The following is a 19,544-nucleotide window of genomic DNA, read 5'->3' as shown; positions in this document are numbered from 1 at the left end:
TGTGGGCTTGTGGTCACATTTTGTGTGTACCTAAGCCCTGTGCAGGCAGTGAATTGCAATCCACTACACAACAAAGTATAATGTGCTAGGTTGCCATTATGGAATCTGGCCACCATGTGTTTTGGAAGCGGACCATGATGTGCTCGCCATACCCATTGGAAAGTGCACCTTGTAGCGGCTTCATCACTTTCATTACAAATTTAAAGTAAATTGGGGTTACATTTTTTTATCTAAATCATTGAAACGGGTTTCATTGTTCTCACTTACATCACTGCAAGGTTTATTTTGTTTGTTCAAAGAAATTTTCAAAGTAACTGAGTTTACAGGGCTTGGATGTTACTTCAAATGCCCAAACTCTATTACATTTCTGAAACTATAATAAAGTTCAAATCATCAACTGTTTGTGTCACAAGTGGTATAAAAAAAAATTACGAACTCTGTTTTTCCCAGCAAACATTTAGGGAAAAATAGAAAGCTCAAAAGACTGGTGAATTTGAGAAAGTTAAAAAGTAAAAAAAAAATACAAAAACAAAAAAAAAAGCCAGTGACATAGATCTACTTGTTTTCATCTTCTTCCTTTTGTTTTCTGGTGTGGTTGTCCCTGCTTTTTTCTCTTTCCCTCTCTTTTCGCGGTCTCTCCCTGTCCCTTCGTTCTCTATCTCTGCTTCTTTCATCTTTCGAGTCCTCTTTGTCTTTCGCACTTTGCCATCCAACCCGGGGTCGCTCCTCCTGCCACCTGCTGTCTCTGTTCCATTCGTGGTCTCTGCCCCTTTCCCTCCATTCCCGCACTCTCTCACGAGGAGGTCCATGTCTTTCTGAATATCTCTCAGAGTAAGAATCGTTCTGCAAATTGATAGGTTTTCGAAAGGGTCTGTCCCGGCCTCCAAATCTTAACTGGCCAGATTCCTTTTTACCTCCGAAGCCTCCTCCAAAGCGCCGGGGGATCCAACCCTTTAAGGTTCTTTCCAACTCAAAGTCTACCATAATCTCATGTTGATCTATAACAAGTTTATTTGCATCTCTGTGTGCTTTTAATATGGACCGTTGTTCCTTGTACTCTACAAATGCATAACCCTTTGAGAATCCAGTTACCAGGTCTCGGACAAGACGAATTCTTCTTATATCTCCATATCTGGAAAATACCTCCTTTAGTTTCTCCTCCTTTGTCTGTAAATTTAATCTAGCAACAAAAAGTGTAAGATGAGGGTCTCCACAGACACCTTTATTTGGCACGTATCGTGACAAGATAGCCCTTGAAACAGCACGGTCATGTGGTTCCTCATCTGTGCCATCAATGCTTCCTGCTTTTAGAGGATGGTACTCCACCGCAATGGGTGACCAGCCATTCATTTTCTACAAACAAAAGACAAATAATTACTTTTTCAGGAACTACATAAGACAACATCAGTAACACGCTACAAAACGCCTACAAACCCTGAATCACATAATCTCAATGTACTGGGTTAGACTGCGTCTTATGTGGCATATTAGATATGTGTTAAGATAGTATTAGAAAATTTAGCCGTTTGTGGAGAGCTATAATTTAACATTTTGGCCACGTGAAGACACTAACCTGCCATCTTATAGCCTGCACTTCACAGAGTCTGAGCCTTCATGACTTTAACACAGCCACTTGAACGTAAACATTTCACTAGTTATCAGGCCTAAATGTATAACTCATAAATAACAGTGATTGCATTACTAAACTCACATAATGTGCAATAATCCAGGGAGTAAGTGTTAACTTGTTGAGCTCTGTACATATTCGGAATATACAAATATGTACTTGGTGCATTTGTAAATAAGGCAAGCTTTGATTTCAGTTATGTCTGCATGAATGACAATCTGAAATTCGTACAAATGCGTATTCAACCCATGTGAAACAGTGGGACATGAATTGGCTAGGGAATGGTGCACATGTTCAAGTACTTGAAAGCAGAAAGGATGCATATTAAGTAGGATATCTAGGGGTTGCATTCAGTTCATACATTTAGGTGAGCAAGTATTACTCGTGGTGTATCTCAGCTGTTTCGAACAGTGGCATGTGTACTGGATTCAATGACCGGACTATACGTGCAAGTGTTCGTGTTTTGGACAGATTTGTGCTGGGTCTGTGCAGAACAGGGAGGTATTTGCTGGGTTCGATGAAGTGTGCTGGCATATTGGAATAGGGCTCAATCAGCGAGAGCTGCACATTCATGTAGTTCTCTGGGTGGGATGGCTGTGGTACAGTGGTGTACGTTTGTTTTTCTGAATGGTTTGCAAGCACAAATCACTGAATGATGCACTCATAGGCACTTCTATGAGAAATAATATAGCCTGTGTTGGATAATCTGATGTGTATTTGGTCCACATGAAGTGGCAGACTGTGTTGGATTTGGTGACTTATTTTGATTCTGCACTAATGTGAAGTCAGTTTTCTTCTTTTTGGTATCTGCGGCAGGTGCAGTAAGTACACTTGACCTTGGTCCATACCAAACTGTACATACCATTTTCAATTTATAATGTTTGAATATGAGTTTATGTATTCTGCACACACCTGAATAAAAGATTAACCTTAAGTGTTTTCATTACTCTGTTTTGATCAATTTCAATTTTGAACCTTGCACCATAAACTCATGCCCAATTTAGGTACAGTGGCTCTAGTCAGTTTTCAGTATCTTGTGCTTGGACGTGTTCTATAGAGAAGCTGTTGTTAAATGTTCAAAGGGCAGTCAGGCTCTGGGTTAGAAGCCAATCTCGCTACGGCATCCAATCAGCCACACTCCCAATGTTGAAACAGAAGGATATTCTTGGTCAAAATTAAATATGGTTCTGGCAGGGCTATGCTTCATATCTATTATTACAGTTGATTCACTTTTATCATGGATTGTTGTACAAGCCTGACACTGTTGCAACTAGATTTAGTGATGAGTGGCTTTCTTTGACCACCACAGCCAAAAAACAAATAAATAAATAAGCGTCCCTGGACTTCCATAGTCAACCTAATTTGGAAAGCGGTATCACTCCCCAAAACTATTGTATTCTTCATTATCTTTAATAGGATCGCCCTTTTGAGCATCGTACCTCACACTCATACAAGAGCCAACACATTGACAAGTACCCATGGTGTTGCAGTACTCGACTGCGCGGGGCATCCATAAGAAGGTGATTATCAGACTAATTCAGAGTAGAACTTGGACTAGTCAGATTAAGCATGGGAAAAGGGAGTGGTTTACTTAAACCTGAATTGGTGCTCTGTTTTATTGTCGATGACGACCAACAGAACTTGTATGTGATCTGAGTAAGTTCCAACTTGTACTTTTTCAGTCTGTGTGGAGGTTTTATGAGATTGTGTAAATCTTTGATTTCATGTATCAGTAAGTAAATGTAAGCAGAACTTCATACAGTGCACAGTACAATATTCTCGCGTCATCAGAACCCCACCTATCAACAGTGCAGAAGGTGCAGTGACACCTGGGTTCAATTGTCTCAGGGGCACACTGACGCCGAGATATAGCAGTCTGCTTTACTACCAAACAGGCAGTCATGGCGGCCATTTTCTCTCCTTGTTTTAGAAACAAAGACTACTTTGCTAAGCCCTTTTCAAGGAAAGGAATGTGAGGTATCACAACTGTTTTATTTTCAAGATCAGAGTCAGGGTACGTTGACTTGTGTCCCCAATTATCATAGACAGTTCAAGTTTGTGACCGTCTGTTCTGGCAACTTTCAGTAAACTTATCACTTTTTGGTTTTAAGAGAACTAAACACAGAGGCAGCTAAGGAGGGTTTCATCTGTTGAATGCAGCATTAGTTATTAACCCTTTTGGAATGCAATGTAGTTAACATACTGATACTGCATGTGTGAGTTGTTATATGCCCCCTTTTCTGCCTTATTTCCTATGTTTAGAAGCCATGTCAATTAATTCACTGTGCGCTCTACTAATGCATAATTGTAGTCCTACTTCTATGTTTGTGTAATGTCCCAGTTTTTATTAATCGAAACTTGGCTGCCTTAGGTCAGGGGTTCATGGACAAAGAACCATCCAACGGTCAAAAGTTTGTAAATACCTTTGACCATAGCTAGCCCACCCTATATTGTAGGGTTTCACCATCCCTTGGGCTCATCTTTACAATCCAGATTAGCAAAATGTTTCACGTTGGCTTTAAATGGATCACTTGCCCTGTAAACCTTCCAAATGACTTTCCTGTTCAATGGTTTCATTGCACTTACTCTGTAAATACACTCAATTTTACCCTCATGGGAGACTCGAAAGGTTGAAAATATGCCTTTGACCGCACACGCAGGGTGTCGCTCACAGGGATACCACTAGTTCGGTTTTTATCCAGCCTGCCCTATATTTTAAAATCCATGCCAGTAAAAATATTACGAAAAGCAGTGAAATTTGGTATTTTTGGCACATAATCAAAGACTTCACACCAGTTTTGTAATCTGTGAACTAAGCTTTCCGTAGTTTGCAAAGGAAATGCTGTGTTTTATTTTGTGTCTGTTTATGGATTTGAAATCCGAAATAAGCAATCTTTGATTGACTGATTGTTATTTTTCCATCCTGAAACAAAAACTTAAAACGGCAAACACATACAGAAATAAGTTGAAACACATTTAAAAGCTTCACCAGATGCCAGACTTCTGGTTCTTTACAACTTTCACTACACAAAATCCGGGAGAAAAAACAAATTCTCCTATCACAAATAAAGATAAAAATTTACTTTTATTGATCCATATTAACAGTTAATCTTCACAGTTGTCTAAATTAAAGTGCATTTTGCTCCTGTAAAACCGCGCGGAAGGGAAAGGTTTCCTTCTAAAACATTCCATGTTGGCGTGGAAGTAGCAAGATCACATTGTCCACTTTAATTTAGAAAGACGTGGAGAATAACTTTTAATATGGATCAATAAAGAACTAGATTTTTAACTTTATTTGTGACAATACATATTTTTCTCTTTTATGCAGTTAAAGGAGTAACCAAGCCAGGGGCTCACGTGTGAGATTAATGTTGAATATGGTTTTAAGCTATTATATATACTTTTGCTGCGCCAGATATGGAAGATACAGATTACTGCAGCATGGTTGCTTTGCTGTAGAGGTGAATGGGTCTTTCAAAACTGTTCAAATCTTTTCAGAATGGTTACTGGAGTAAACAGGAGGATAGCTGCCAATTTACAAAGCAATACTGAACATTTTACATACATTTTCTAACAAAAAAAGCCAACTCTGCACTCAAGTGACATCCACATTTAACACCTTCTAATGATACTCTAAGGGGCTGATTATGAGTTTGGGGGACAAAAACATACGTCTGCCAAACTTCCGAAGGGTAGGTCGGTGAGGTGCTGGCGACCTCCCCACCAGACCCATTATGACTTCCTCACTGGGATGACAGGCAGAAACTAAGGTTTCCGCACGTCAGCCCAGTGGGAAAGGTGAGGCAGCATTGTCGCAGACCCATAATAGAGCCGGCGGCAATGCTGCCGCAAGCAGAGGGCACCAGCACCCTTGAAATGCATACTGTCTGCACAGCAGACAGTGCACATTTCGAGGGTGCTGGGTAGGGAGACCCCTGCACTGCCCTTGCTAAGGGCATAGGCAGTGCAGGGGTCCTCCTGTGGTCTCCTGCACTTGTTCTCCACCAGCCTTTTCATGGCAGTCAGACCACCATTAAAAGGCTGGCAGAGAACAAGTTTGTAATCAGCAGGGCAGCGCTGAGTTCAGCGCCGCCCTGGCTGATTACAACCAGGACTGCCATCAGCCCGTCGGATCACTGATCCTGGTGGGGATGGCAGCAGGTTGGCGGGTCTGCCCGCCAACCTCGTAATGTGGCGGTCAGACCGTCATAGCCACGGTTGTCTGACCACCACTGCAAAGCTAGCGGTCTTCGGACTGCCAGCTGATGTGCTATCAACGGTCACACGCATTAATAGTCACATGCAGAGCTGCTTACAACGTGCCGTGTCATTACGACATGACGGCCATTTTGGAAAGGGTTTGTATTCTTGCACTTTAGTTGGCAGTGCCGCTTGTTAACCTCGTTCTAGGCATTTTCACCACATATGCGCACAATCTTTTTCTAAACTGTCTGTTGGGATGTTTCTTCCTGTGCGGTCATGTCGCTGTAACGCTGCCACTATATTATGAATTGGGGAGCATCGGATTGATGGTAAAAGTTTTGCTTTAGGCTATTTCCTGACATTACTCCCTGTGTAAAGAGGATCCATTTGAAGCAATTATTGTGGCAAATATTCAGCAGCTGGTGCAAATTCAACCAGTTGTCCCAAATAAGGTTTACCCCATAAAGGAAGAACGCTATACTTTACAGCAATTTAGGCTCTGAAGAACAGCAAATTTATGACAATTTACCTGTTTTAACAACTCTTGTGGATGGTGATGGGTGGAATGAATATTTGGAAGCTACTACAAGGCTTAAAAGCAACTTTACAGAACAGCCAAGTGTACTGCTTGAAAGATTTAATTTTAATAACAGGAAGCATACTCAGAAGGAGTCTACTGAGGAATGTGTTTCGGCTCTCAGAATTCTTGCAGCGAAATGCAATTTTGGAGCTACATTAGATATTGTGAACAGGAATCAATTTGTTTTTGGTTGCAACTCTAGGAAAATCCAGGAAAGCTTATTCAGTTTTCATGATCCCACTTTAACTGAAGTATTGGATATGGCCAAAGCCATAGAAAGTTCAGTTATTTCTAGCAAATGTATTGCACCTGAACCGGTTTTGCATGTGTTAAACATTGTGCAAGTTCCTGAAACAGTAAATGTGTTGTCTAGTAAAGATACAAATAGTAGAACTGCACATAAAAGGAGTGGGACATATTTCTTTAGATGTGGTTCTAAAACACATCGTAGAAATTATGCATCGTGTTTAGGGACAAAAATGTTATAAACGACATTAAGTGGGACATTTCCAGGAGGCCTGCAGGAGTTCTGGGGGTGGTTCTCGGTTGAACTCTGTGGCTATCACATCTGTCATGGATGAGTGCTTGCAGGATTTATTGAGAACTGTCCTTACACTTGAAGTGGATTCAATGGAAATGAAACCTGTGAAAGGCCAACTACGTAATGTGCATATTGGCTCAATCAAACTCAGCATGATGGCAGACTCAGGGGCACCCATTACAATTGTTTCAGATACGTTCTATCATCAAACATGGGCTAATTCCAAACTTTTAAGTGCTCCTGATGTTTCTCCTAAGGCATATGGCAATCAGGATATTAACATGATTGGTTTCTTTATGGATGATTTAGAGTGTTGGGGCAAGCAGACACGAACCAAGATATATGTGGATGGAAAAGGGAAACATTGTAGGATGGCAAGATCTAGCAAAGTTGGGTTTAATGCACATTCCTGGTGCACCCAATCCTGTCCTGGTGAATAATATGTTGGTAACATCAGTTTGTGAGAATGGTGACAGAATGTGGTCACAAACAGTCCAGGGGTTTCCAGAACTTTTTACAAATAAAATTGGAAACATACACAAACTTGAACACAAAATAAAACTTCATATGAATGCCATTCCAGTGTCCCATAAGGTTAGACCTGTACCGTTGTCAGTGAGGTCAGAACTTGAAAACCTGCTTGATAAACTGGTTAAGGAAGGTTTCATTGCACATACAGACCTCTTGGAGTGGGTAAGTCCGATTGTTGTGCTATGCAAGAGAGATGGGGACATTAGGCTGTTTGTGGACTGTCACCCATTACCCAAGATAAATGAGTTATTGCCGAATATAAGTGGTGCAATTTTTTCACATTGTTGGATTTACACTCCACATATCACCAGATTCCACGAGCATCAGATTTGCAAGACCTTACTACCTTTGAGATCCCCTTTGGAGCCTACAAATTTTTTACGGTTGCTGTTTGGTCTTGCGTCTGCTGTGAGTGTGTTCCAGAAACTAATGGATTATGTTTTAATTAAACATACCAGGTACACAAGCCTACCAGGACGATGTATTGGTGTTCTCCGATACTAATGAGGGACTTGAGACCATATTTAAAGTGTTGAAGGTGTTTGAGGAAGTGGGTTTCACCCATACTAGAGAAATAATAATGTTTTTTTATTATTATTATTTTATTATTTTTAAGTCAGGAGTTTTACTATTTGGATCACCATATTTCTAGCTCTGGCAAAACACCCACGTTTTCTCTATTACAAGCTTTACAGGATTTATCTCCAGCAAAAGATAAGGACACTTTGGGATCACTCCTTGGAATGAATGAGTGCTATCCCAGGTTCATTCAGGGGTATGCTCCGTTTGTGCAACCACTTTGCCAGCTTTTGCAGAAAGGTGTACAGTTCATTTGGGATGATGCAGCTAACCAAGCCTTTCCTAAAATCAAGTCTCTGAACGCTAATGCACCAGCCTTGACGTCTAGGCTTGAAAGCAAATGTGTGCTTACCATGGATGCAAGCCAAGTGGAAATAGGGGCTGTTCTCTCACAATTTTATGACAATAGAGAACACACTGTGGCCTTTGCCTCCCACTCATTGAAAACTCCAGAGTCACACTACAGCACAATTGAGAGAGAGGCGCTGGCCTGCTCATGGGCCAATGACAATTTTAAAACTTTTCTCTGGGACATGAGTTTTGATTTAAATACAGATCACAAACCCCGAATACATTTGCTTAATGCTAATGGTTCGGGAAAAGCTTTGGCAATGCTTGTCAGACGTATTTCTCGTTTCCAGTAATACAATTTTAAAATCAACTGCATTCCTGGTGGGAAGAACACTAGAGCTGATTTTTTATCTAGGATGCGACTTCAGGGTGTTGAACAGATGGACGATTTTGAGGCGGTTGAGTCTGTGGTGGCCACGCTGAATGACATTTTGAGTTACCACCATAACACTCCTATTTAATCTACCACAAACAGTCTGGAATAAACGCATGAAATGGTTTCCTTCAAACCGCAGAATAATAGCAATAACCACTCAATTATCCACGGTAATGGAGTTCAGTGTCACCCGCCTCAAAGCGCTTCAACGACTTGTCAGGGGTAACGAGTGCTATATAAAGACAATTACAATAAAATATACTAAGGCAAAAAAACATAACAGTACCTCAGCACAGTAATCACCCTTCCTTGCGGCAGGTACGGACACCACCGCCGCAAACCTCTTAATCACGTCCAACTAGCATGTTAGAGACGAGGGCCAATCATGGTTTCACGTTCAGGGTTTGTGTTCAATCCTCGTTTTCGATTTTACAACCCCGTCCCCTCCCTTCTGTAGCGAAGACTCGCCCAAGAGGCTTGCACTCGACGTCCATCTTGAATGAGTCTTTACTCCTATTCGCAATATCTCGAGTCAATCGGAAACTTGTAAAGACGTCAGAGGACGGGCAACTATATTTATTTCTTTAGTAGAAGTACTATTTTAGTACGTGTGAGTTATTGCTACGAAAGGTAAAGGTTTAGAAATGTTACAAAATATAAAACGGTTAAAAAAGTAAGAGAAGAATAAAATTACATAACCGGCTTTTTGTAAAAAAAAAATGTAATGGTATTAGTTCTTTGAACGAGAAAAATAGCAATTCCCTACGATTTGCGACCTGGAAACAGAACAGGGCATGTCCATTACGTTTAACAAGTCGACTAACCAGAACGAAGATGGCGCAGTGCTGTGGAGTGCTTGCGGTAGCTATGGCAACTGGTCCCAGACGCGGCTGTGTGTACTCGCCGTGTCACGTCACAGGAGGAAATGAAACGAAGTACCAGAAGTTGTACTTCAACAGAAAGCTTAGACATCTAGGAAGTGTGGAGATTGGAGGCAGACGGTACACTCATTGTTTCGAAGCGCTGGATTTAGGCCTCGGTTGAAGTTATTCGGAGAAGGAGGAGGCATCTGGCATATTCAGTGTGCCACACGGCGCTAGCCTCTGGACTTACAAAGTTCTTCTGAGTTAGTAGGTCGTTCACGCTTGTGTGTGAGGCACTGCAACTAGTTTGGTTTCAGTTCGTTAACTCTTGTATGGGAAGCACTGCAGCGACTGATGGTTTCACAGTACCAGGTGGGAGTCAGCATGTTTCTTGCTGTGAAGCAGTCCGTCTAAGTCTGTGATCATATTACGGAGTAGTTGGTGCTTGGTGCTGTCTATGCACAATCCTGTGTAAAACACTGCGCAGAGCTGGTTTCAGTGTGCTCTGCGGGGGAGTGATCTGTGCACGCATTCTTATGAGCCACTGGCCTTCGACTGAAAGTGGTTCCTGCAAGCGTGCGGTCTTCACATAGGTTTGAAAGAAGTGATATCTCTTTGTGGAAGGAGAGCAGTGCATTTCAGCTTTTTCCAGGAGCCAGATAGTTGCAAGGCCATGGAAGAGCACACACCCGAGCAAGCCTTTGCGAAGGATGCTTTTCAGTTGACTGTGGGAGACGTCTATGATATTTCCTATGTGATAGGGCGGGACTTTTTGAAAATAAGCACAGACTATAAAGGTACTAACAGCATAGTTCCTGAGTTGCAGTTTAAGACTGTCAGAGTGCTTGAGATGCTGGAATCGTTGGTGAACCAGAGCAGCCTAGTAATGGAGGAGCTGGAGATGGAAAGAGACAACTTGAAGATGCAACTGGAGAAGCTTCTCCGAGAAGGGCCACAAGGACAGGTAACTCAAAACAATTACAAATGGAGGTACAGCTATACAGCATTCAAATCTTACTTTAAAGTTAATAGCGCCTTTAACTTCCAGCTGGGTATCTCCACTAGACTACACAGAGCAGTAGCTGAACAGAACAACCTTTATATCTTTTAAAACGAGGAGGTGTTGTAATTATTTGTGTGGAATGTGGCATGTAGTAGTGGCCTGTTGAACAAAGAGCTTTCATTCTGGGATATCAAGTTGGTGGATTAAATTGAATTGAATGTTTAAAGAGCAGATCCACTGTACTGCACAGACTATCATTTGGTAGAATAAGGTACACATTAGGCAGCAGATTTTACAATTGGTGCAACAAAATTCTTCCAAGCAGCACAAAAGCGGCAGCTAGAGATGGTCATATCAATCTGGCCTGCAAGTAAAAAAATAGTTATGTATTGTATTTCCTACAGTAGTGATAACTGTTGATATGAAGGTAAAGTTCTTCCTGAGACCATCTATTCCCACGTGGTCACGTTTCCACATCTTGCTCCCCCAACCGTGGTGACTGGCATCTAACTCCATTATTATGTCTGGAACTAGACCACTGCTGTTCCACGTCTTCATGTGTATCAGACACCATTGAAGATCCAGACAGACATCTTCATATAGGTGATTCACCTCTGCATAGGGCAAGCTCTTGCGAAGGTGAAGCATCTTCAATCATTGGAGTTTCCTGTTGTTGGGAGGGCCTTGGAAGATCACTTGAACAGAAGCAACTAAAGGCTGACTAGCCTGGCTATCCAAACACAGGGAGATTGCCTCTCCCCAGGAACTTGCAAATCTCTTTATTCAAGGACTTTGCCTTTTGGTTTGGAACTGCAGAATGACAGACTTCAAGTCTATTAAGAAAACTAGGAACCATGGTCAGGTTGATGAGAAATCCCATTTAAGTAACATTTAGACTTATCCCCTCCGTCAAGAATTCCGTCACCTGATTCATTAACTTGGCGAAACACTCGAGGGGCTACTAATAGTCCAGGATCAAAGAATTTATAGGTGAGGGTCTGCCATTGCAACTGAAGAAATCAATGGTTAGGGGATTGGAATAGGGATCAAGGGATATTTATTCTTCAGGTCTAGGCAAACTGTAAAGAGTCATCTTAAGACGTCAAAGAGGTGGGTACTCTCCATCTTAAAGTATGTGTAAAGAATCGGGCCCTAAAGTCACACAGGTTGATATAACCAGTTAGAAATCTTCTCCTTTTCTACTCCGCTCTTAAACGTTGTTCATGAAGAGAACCAGTATGCATTGCCTGTATCGGAAGGAGTTATTAAATCTATTGCTCTTTTATTGTCATCTTTTCAGTGAAGAACTGAATCTGTCTGTGAGGGGCAATCTGAACTGATGTAGCATAGAATTCTGAAAGGAACTCTTGAACAGTCTCTAGGACTAAGGCATATTGTGTCTGACAGGTCCATTATTGAAAGAATAACTTGATTTTGTCTCCCTACTCTACTGTGCAACATTGAAAACTTACATGTATACAGTGCTTAAAATGGAAACATAGAAGTGCAGGAGAAGTGTGGCACAATGGTTAGAGCGGCAGACCCTGATGCAGAGATCTGGTCCGGGACCAGGGTTCAGTTCCCACCTCAGTGGGTCTTGGGCTCAATTCTCTTGGACCAGATAATTCTCGCCTTGGTGCCTAATCTAATTAATGGGTCCAACTCTGGGCAATAGCTTGCTTAATCTCCACAACGGCCCTCACAGCGCTTAGATGCCTGGCTTCACCCTGGGGGAGTGGGCGCCTCACAGGGAAAAGCCAGGAGGGGTTCCACAGCGGTATGCGTACAGCGCCTTGAGACCCTAATGGGTGAGTAGTGCGCTATACAAGTGCAAAGTTTTACAGGTACTCTATATCAGAGAACCTACTTATTTCTGAGAAGTGCCAGTACACCCCAATTAAAAGTATTTTGTTTTTCTTGAGAAGTGCAGGTCCTCGCCCTCTCAAAATAAAAAAAGTACTGGTACTCCGTATCGGACATTACCAACCCATTTAAAGCACTGCATGTATAGGCAGAAGAGTCGAAGGCACCCTGGGATCTACCACAGTGATGACAGCCCCTGAATCCTCTGTAGAGGGAGGGGAAGAAAGTATTACCCATGTTAAGGCATTTCAGCTTCCTCACCTGGGTGGTTGGCCTCTTTAGGGAGCCTGGGAAGGGGGTTGTTACAAGAAGTGCACCCTTTTCATGCCGGTTCTGGCAAAAATTCCTTGATAAAACACCTTAAGCACTGTCTGTGCCTTCTCCAGGGAGGAAAAGATATTTACAAATTTGGCAACCTCCTTCTTCTAATAGGTGCCCAAAAAGAAAACCACCCTCATCCCCATGGAAGGGCTAAATTTGTCAGTGGCCAGTTCACACACGTTGAGGGATATGTGTAGTAACATGTACTTGAACCTCTCAGCTCTGATGGTGTAGCTGGCGTCCCCCAAGAGGCAAATATCCCTCTGGGTCCAACATGCAAAAATCTCTGGTTAAGCGGTAGCACTGTGCTCTTTAGCTGGAATGCCAGGTAAAGCATCTTTGACAAAGAGCCCAATAGGTGCAGAAGTTTGTCCTGGCATGCCTTCCAGGACCCAGCAATGACATTTTTGTTTTTTCTTATGAAATTGCTCAAAAAATGATTAGCTTGAGGTCAGTTTCTGGGGTGTTGGCTAAGTGTGAAACTCTAGAGATGGCCTTGTGCATTTTTCCTGCAGGTGATTTCTCATTTTCAGAGTGTAGGATTTGTGCAGTCAGGCCGGCACACTGTCTGTCGTCTATGCTGATGGGGTCCAGTCAGGTGACTTGGATGGACAATTCTTTGAGATAAAATATGTAGAATCTATCTCTCACAAGGCCAAGGAGGAACTCTTCTCAGATGAAGGGCCCTCATCTGCATATACATTCTTACCCCTATCCAAATTATCTTCTGAGGTTTTCAAATCTCATTCATCTAAATATACTTCCTGTGGAGACTTTTGGGCTTCCGATCGGTCAAATAGGTCTTCATCCTCAGCCAACTGAGTTGATCTGGACAGACTAGATATACCACATTCAATCTCTCCAAGGCATCCTTCTTAGAGAGAGGCTGTTTTGCCTTTCACTACTAGCAGAGCTTGTCTGGTAGGAGAAAGATCCTTCACAGGGACTGGAGGAGCCTGTGGAGAATTAACATTTGGATTAGGAGCTCCAAAAAAGAGAAAAGCAAAGGGCCTATAGTACCCAATTTGGACTTCTGCATAATATTTGTAGTGTTAGGGGTAAATCTCTATTCAGAAATAGTAAATAGCAAAAAAGTGAAGAGGTACCCCTAGATGTAGGAGTAAGAATACACAAGTAAATATAAACATGCATATTCACATTCATAAGTCAGGCCCATAGTTAAAAAGAGTAAACTTTTTTATTTGGAGGCATGCAAAGCTGAGAGGGAAGTCTTATTTGTCTGGGTCACAACCTGTTTTCATGCCTTGTGTGGCCTAGGTAAGGGGTTTATCACCCATCTTCAATGTTCTGACATCTGCACAGCAACAAGGAAAACAAACGACTATTTAGTAATCTAGGTCTGGCTGTCCATACTCAACATCTAACAGAAAGATTTTTGGTCCCTCTGTGGTTATATTATCAGATCCACATGTGATAATATAACCATATAATGTTTTACTGTTGACTTAATAGATGCTGACCAGATGGAGGGTAAAGTTACTGATACATGCTTTCCATATTGTATTTTAGGTGCTTCCTATTTCAGTATTCTGTCTTGATGATGCCCTGCCTGGATTAATTTTGTTGTTTTGGGGTCGAATCGTCGACATTAAATTTGAAATGTGGATTGATGTTTGAAAAAAAATCCGTAGGCTCACAACACCTAATTTTAGAGGTGTTAATCAGAGACCTCAAGCTTTTAACCACAGCTTGATTTTAGTTTGTATGTAAATAGCACTGTAGCACCTATACTAACACATAATTCACTTACACTGTGCCGTTATACAGGACGACCTTGATTACTTTAATTTGTGGAATTTATGTTTCCAATAAGCGTGATATATTATTTATGAACTGCATCAGTACAAAACGTTTTTTATGGTACAACCACTGTTGTGGAAGTTAATTCATATTCTTCCACCGGAGGGACCGAAAAACTTTCTGTTAGCATTACACTGGGTAAGTGAATAATATATCTGTATTTTACCCCCAGCTCCATCTTGACCACTGACTCCATTTTGTGCTTAGCTTCAGACACCGTCAAATTGGTGGTGCAGGTATTTTTCCGCACACAACTTATGCAACATGTTTTTCGCTCTTCTCTCTCTCTTTCTCACCAAGGCAGGGACATAACATGGACGAGTGAGGGAGAGATAAGGATGTACCAGAGAAGGTTTATGGTACAGCAGGGAACAGTTCGGTCTTGGGTGCGAACATTGGGATGTGGCCAATCTCTAAACAACTTACTGGATGGGAGGAAGGGGAGGGTTTCTAGAACTCTCCTCTCCAGCTTGTTTAAAGAATGTTAGAGGAATCTTGATGACTGGGGTTAGACAGAACTCTTTCCGGAAGGGGGATGCCTTTGTCTTGATTCCCATTGTGGGTAGTTCTCTCTTTTTGCGGTCGTTTGTGTTCACGGCTTGCAGCTGGCAAAGAGATGATGTCTGTGTCAAGCCCCATGGCAATGCATTTTTAAGTCTTATTTTTATCTTTGCGTCGTGCATGAATAAATAATCACTTTATATATTATCCATGGCTGAAGTAGTGTATTTTTTTGTTTCTATGATCATTATTATTTTACTGCTGTGATTATTTTCAAAAGTGTACTCGTGTTGCTGCATTTGACCTAAACGCTTTCCCTGTCAAACCTTGAGAAGTGCCTTAATAAATTCATTACTCAGACTAAGAGTGCTGCATTGTTGCCATTCCTTTCATTTTGTTTTCTCTCGGTCTGAAGTATAGAAAAACACCCAGGTCCCAGGGTACTGGGTTGCCCCATTTTTTCCAGTCCAATCTCAATATCTGTCTGTCCCATCATGACACTGGAATCAGGCACTGACAAAACCCAAATATAAAGGACATAAGTGTCAGCAGGCAGTGAAGATGTAGTGTAGGTGGACATGTTTCTGGACAAGTCTTGGAAATCTGTCACTTCCTGGATGAAATTGACAACAAGCAGAGGTCCAGATCTATGGTGATAGGAAGAAATGACCTAGCCCTACTATACTCCCAGGGGGAGAATTAATCTTAGCTTGGCGTTTTCCGCAAATTACCCAGGGGACCAAATTGTGTAATAAGACAAACCAATTTTTATCTGCTCTATTGGTGATTGTCATTCCCTGGTATGTGCAGAGGTATCACATACTACTCTTATTTAGCAAACACAATGTTTAGATCTATCCTCCAAATGTCTCACACATGCCCAGGTAGGACAGTAGACTCTTCAGAAGCCCACTTGTAAGATGGTACCCTTTGCGCAATCCTTCTGATTTTTCCTCACAGACTGAACTGTGTTCTTGTAGTTGCTGGCTATACGTTGTGTGCTTCTAAAACCTGCTTTTAGCCTTAAGATGTGCATGGGCTGAACCTGTCTGAAAGTATAAAAGGTCAAACAGCACAAAAGAGTAAACCTTTTTTGCTAAAGAAAAAAAAAGATTAGAAACACATTTTCTAATGGTGATTGTATTAAAGGCTCACACTGATGCTTAGACAACGATACTTAAAAAAAAAAAAAAGCCTACATTAGTGTGTTGGGACCAAACATTAGAGGCAATTAAGAGATTTCACATAAAAACTTGTTCACATGAATTTAAAAAAACCTTTGCGCAGATGACAATGTTTTATGGCCCGATCCTAGGAGACATTACTGAATATTTTCCAAGTGTTTGGAGATTATGGCAAATACTCAAGATAGAAAATAAACTATGAATAATCTATCACATACAAAACCAAAGAGTGGAACGAAGTGGTAGAAGGAGGATTTAGCCCCAGGTATAAGAGTTTCAGATGTGGGATTCAAGTACCTTGGGCTGTACATGACACCAGGGGCAGATCTGTTCCTGAAAGAAAACCTAGATCTGGTATTAAGAAACTTTCGGGTTGATGTTGCTAGATGACGATCTCTCCCAATAACTCTAGTTGAACAAGCAGTGTTTTTTAAAATGATTATGCTTCCAAGATTAATATATGTTACTCAATACACATCCTTTTCTAACCCTGGCGGAGTCTTTCTTGAGCCTGGACAGGGAACAACAGTCTCTTCTGTGAGATGGGGCACTCCTAAAATTGCACTTAACACACTAACATTGTCTGTGTATAATGGTGGGATATCCCTTCTGGATATTTGTGCATATTGTTGGATAACCCAGATCTCTTCGATAAGCAATTGAGTACATGCCTGAAGGGATGGTCCATCCATTAGGCTAGAGTGATCAATGATAGAGAAGCCCACATTCATGCATTATATATTTAGGGAAAGGGGATGGTTGAATCTCCTCTCAGCTACACGAGAGAGACTGGGATAAGGTGACACAATGCCTGGGGAGGAAATGTAAAATCACAAAAGAAACACCTTTGTGGGAAGGATGTATGCTAAACGAAGTGTCCAAGTTAAATAGTTTAAACATTGGGACACTGTTTGGATCTCTAAACTTGGAGATCCGTTAGAGCAGATGTCTTCAAACTGTGGGGCATGTCCCCCCCCTCGGGGGGTGGGGTCCTTGACTGCATTCCCAGGGGGCTGCAAATGTCTCAGTAAATACTTACACATTTAGACTATATTTGTTGTGTTTCCAGGCTATTTTAAGTTACATGCAACCATTAAAGTGCAAGTATGGGAACTGTGATCCTAAGTTGCAGGGGGTGGGAATCAATGAGCTGCATACAACAAACAAAATATTCTGTAGCTGGTTTGTTGTATTGTCACCTCCGGTAAACTGCATTTAAAATAACGCACATACTTTAGATGGAAAATAAATGGAACTTAATCAGTGGAAAAAGCACTCTTTAAAAAAAAAAAAAAAAATTATGAAGCCTCAGTTGGTTAATGTGATCACTGCAGATGTCTCTGTGTGTCACAGAACTGGGGGGCGTGTTTGGCAGCCAACCATGATGGCCGCTTAGCGGAGGTGCTCCGGTGGCCACCCGGCCAGTTCCCCTTGATATCTGGCACATTAATCTGCCCCAGTGGTGAACACAACGATTTCTGTCCTCATCTGCCTAGGGGACACCGAGGAACTGAGCCAGCAGTGTGTCCAGACACGACTGAAAGGACCACGTGGCGGGGCCTGTTGCAGTGCACAAAGCTGGGGCCTTGCCTGCAGTTCCCAACCCGCATCGTCAGCCGGCAGTACCATTGAAGCACACCAAAAGATCCTGATCCTCCCCTTCAGAGGAGAAGAGACATGCAAGACAGCCTCGACACTCGGAGGGCTTGACCAAGGGACTGCCTATCGGAGATGTTCAGGGCTGGAGGCTCCAGAGCCCGAGTGGGCCCCGGCCTCCTGAGATGCGTGGCTGGGCCAGATGTTGGAATCCGGGTGAGGGCTAAATGTGGTCTCCCACTTGACGAGGGGCACCTCTGCAGACATTTCGCCGCACCGGGGCTGTCCGCGTTGCCTCGATAGACACCGGTGCCACAAAGGAAGGCCCAGCGGGAGGTGCACCTGGGACCGCTCCTACTACATTGAACTGGCAAGCGGAACAAGGCTGGGGCCAGGACTGGAAGAGGCCTTTGTCGCGGGGGCCCTCGGTGCCCAGGGTCTCTCCCGGACTTTGACCTGGGCGTGGGGGGGAGCTGGACACTAGACACCTCTGTCCTAGGGGGCGAACCGTCCGGGGTGCAGCCCTGGGGCATTACCTGACGCACCGCCCAAGACTCCTCAACAACAACCAGAGGGCGGTGGTGTGGGGGTCCTGGCTAGGTGCTGCATCCACCCTGGGAGTGACCGGCCCCTTGGAGTGGGGGAGTTGCAAGGACTAATCTGACAATATTGGACCTGAGGGGCTCGACGTGGAGTCCTTTGTAGCGGGCGGAGGTGTATCCTTGCCCTGGGCACCTTCCCGCCCCACTAGGGACTAGGGTTCGTCACACCTAAACCCGCCCTCACAAGTGAGCAACAACTCTAAAGATTGCTGGAACTCTAGTTTTACGCTGGTCCCTCGCAAGCAGTTACTTCTGCCACCCATCAGCAGGATGATGGGAGGAAAGAACGTATGAGGGGACCATCAATTGAAGCTTGACAGATTCACTCAACCCAGAGACACTGTGGAGTCGGCCATGGAGGAGAGGGAGACCCTGGGGCCTCAGGCACCGGTGTAGTCAGCGAGGGACGAACCTAACCCTAAGGATGTAATGGCAGCTATCCGGATCAAAACGCTTCAAGTCACTGCGGAACAGTTAAGGGAGAAGGTGGAAGACTTGAAGGGCGGGTCCCGAAGGAATAACAGACAGATAATAGGGATACCCGAAAAGACCGAGGGGCTGGCCATAGTCCTGTTCATAGAAGATCATATTCTGAAGCAGCTGCAACCACGCGGTTTCTCCAAATACTTTTCAGTAGAATGAGCCCACCACATCCCAGGCATCCTGCCAAAACCAGGTGCACTGCCTCGACCCATCATTGCAAGGCTCTTCAATTTCCGAGACCAAGATGTTATTCTTCAAGCCGTCCATAGTGTCCCACCATTGCATGTGGTTAATGCTTGAGTTACCTTCTCCCAGGACTTTACTCTCCAGGTCCAAGGGCTGCGGCGCAGTTTCCTTGAAATGGAGAAGGCTCTAAGAGAGCACAACCTCAAGTATTCAATGCTTTTTCTGGTGCAGCTCAGAGTGGAAGCCAATGGCAAGACACATTTCTTCTCAACCCCAGAGGCTGCTCGAGATTGGCTGGATGGATGGCAGGTGGTTGGAGGGGCAAGACGTAGG

General features: G+C 43.0%; 2 protein-coding genes across 3 annotated transcripts in view; one reads left to right on the top strand and one right to left on the bottom strand.

The window, feature by feature from the left end:
- Positions 1 to 248: 248 nt before the first annotated feature.
- SNRNP35 (small nuclear ribonucleoprotein U11/U12 subunit 35) lies at positions 249 to 9,656 on the bottom strand. Of its 2 annotated transcripts, none has more exons than XM_069215001.1 (2): positions 9,075 to 9,196; positions 249 to 1,353 (listed from the first exon to the last, which is right to left on the bottom strand). In XM_069215001.1, exon 2 carries the CDS (start codon positions 1,348 to 1,350, stop codon positions 556 to 558), a length of 795 nt encoding a protein of 264 aa, XP_069071102.1. In that variant the 5' UTR covers positions 1,351 to 1,353; positions 9,075 to 9,196; the 3' UTR covers positions 249 to 555. The 2 variants fall into 2 exon arrangements, with proteins under 2 accessions (XP_069071102.1, XP_069071103.1); XM_069215002.1 differs by lacking the exon at positions 9,075 to 9,196 and adding an exon at positions 9,613 to 9,656 and having other exon boundaries at positions 414 to 1,353.
- A 42-nt stretch (positions 9,657 to 9,698) lies between these two features.
- The window catches only part of RILPL2 (Rab interacting lysosomal protein like 2), a 91,774-nt gene continuing 81,928 nt past the window's right edge, over positions 9,699 to 19,544 (top strand). Inside the window, exon 1 of the mRNA XM_069215003.1 lies at positions 9,699 to 10,615. Within this exon, the coding sequence (XP_069071104.1) occupies positions 10,325 to 10,615 (291 nt within the window). The 5' untranslated portion in view covers positions 9,699 to 10,324. The remainder of the gene's footprint in view (positions 10,616 to 19,544) is intronic.

This window comes from Pleurodeles waltl, chromosome 11, assembly GCF_031143425.1.
Source record: "Pleurodeles waltl isolate 20211129_DDA chromosome 11, aPleWal1.hap1.20221129, whole genome shotgun sequence".
NCBI classification, from domain to species: Eukaryota; Metazoa; Chordata; class Amphibia; order Caudata; family Salamandridae; genus Pleurodeles; species Pleurodeles waltl.
This window is presented reverse-complemented; position numbering and strand designations above follow the sequence as displayed.

Coding starts and splice junctions, on each gene's coding strand:
- SNRNP35 (XM_069215002.1), bottom strand. CDS start 1,350: ATGAATGGCTGGTCACCCATTGCGGTGGAGTACCATCCTCTAAAAGCA.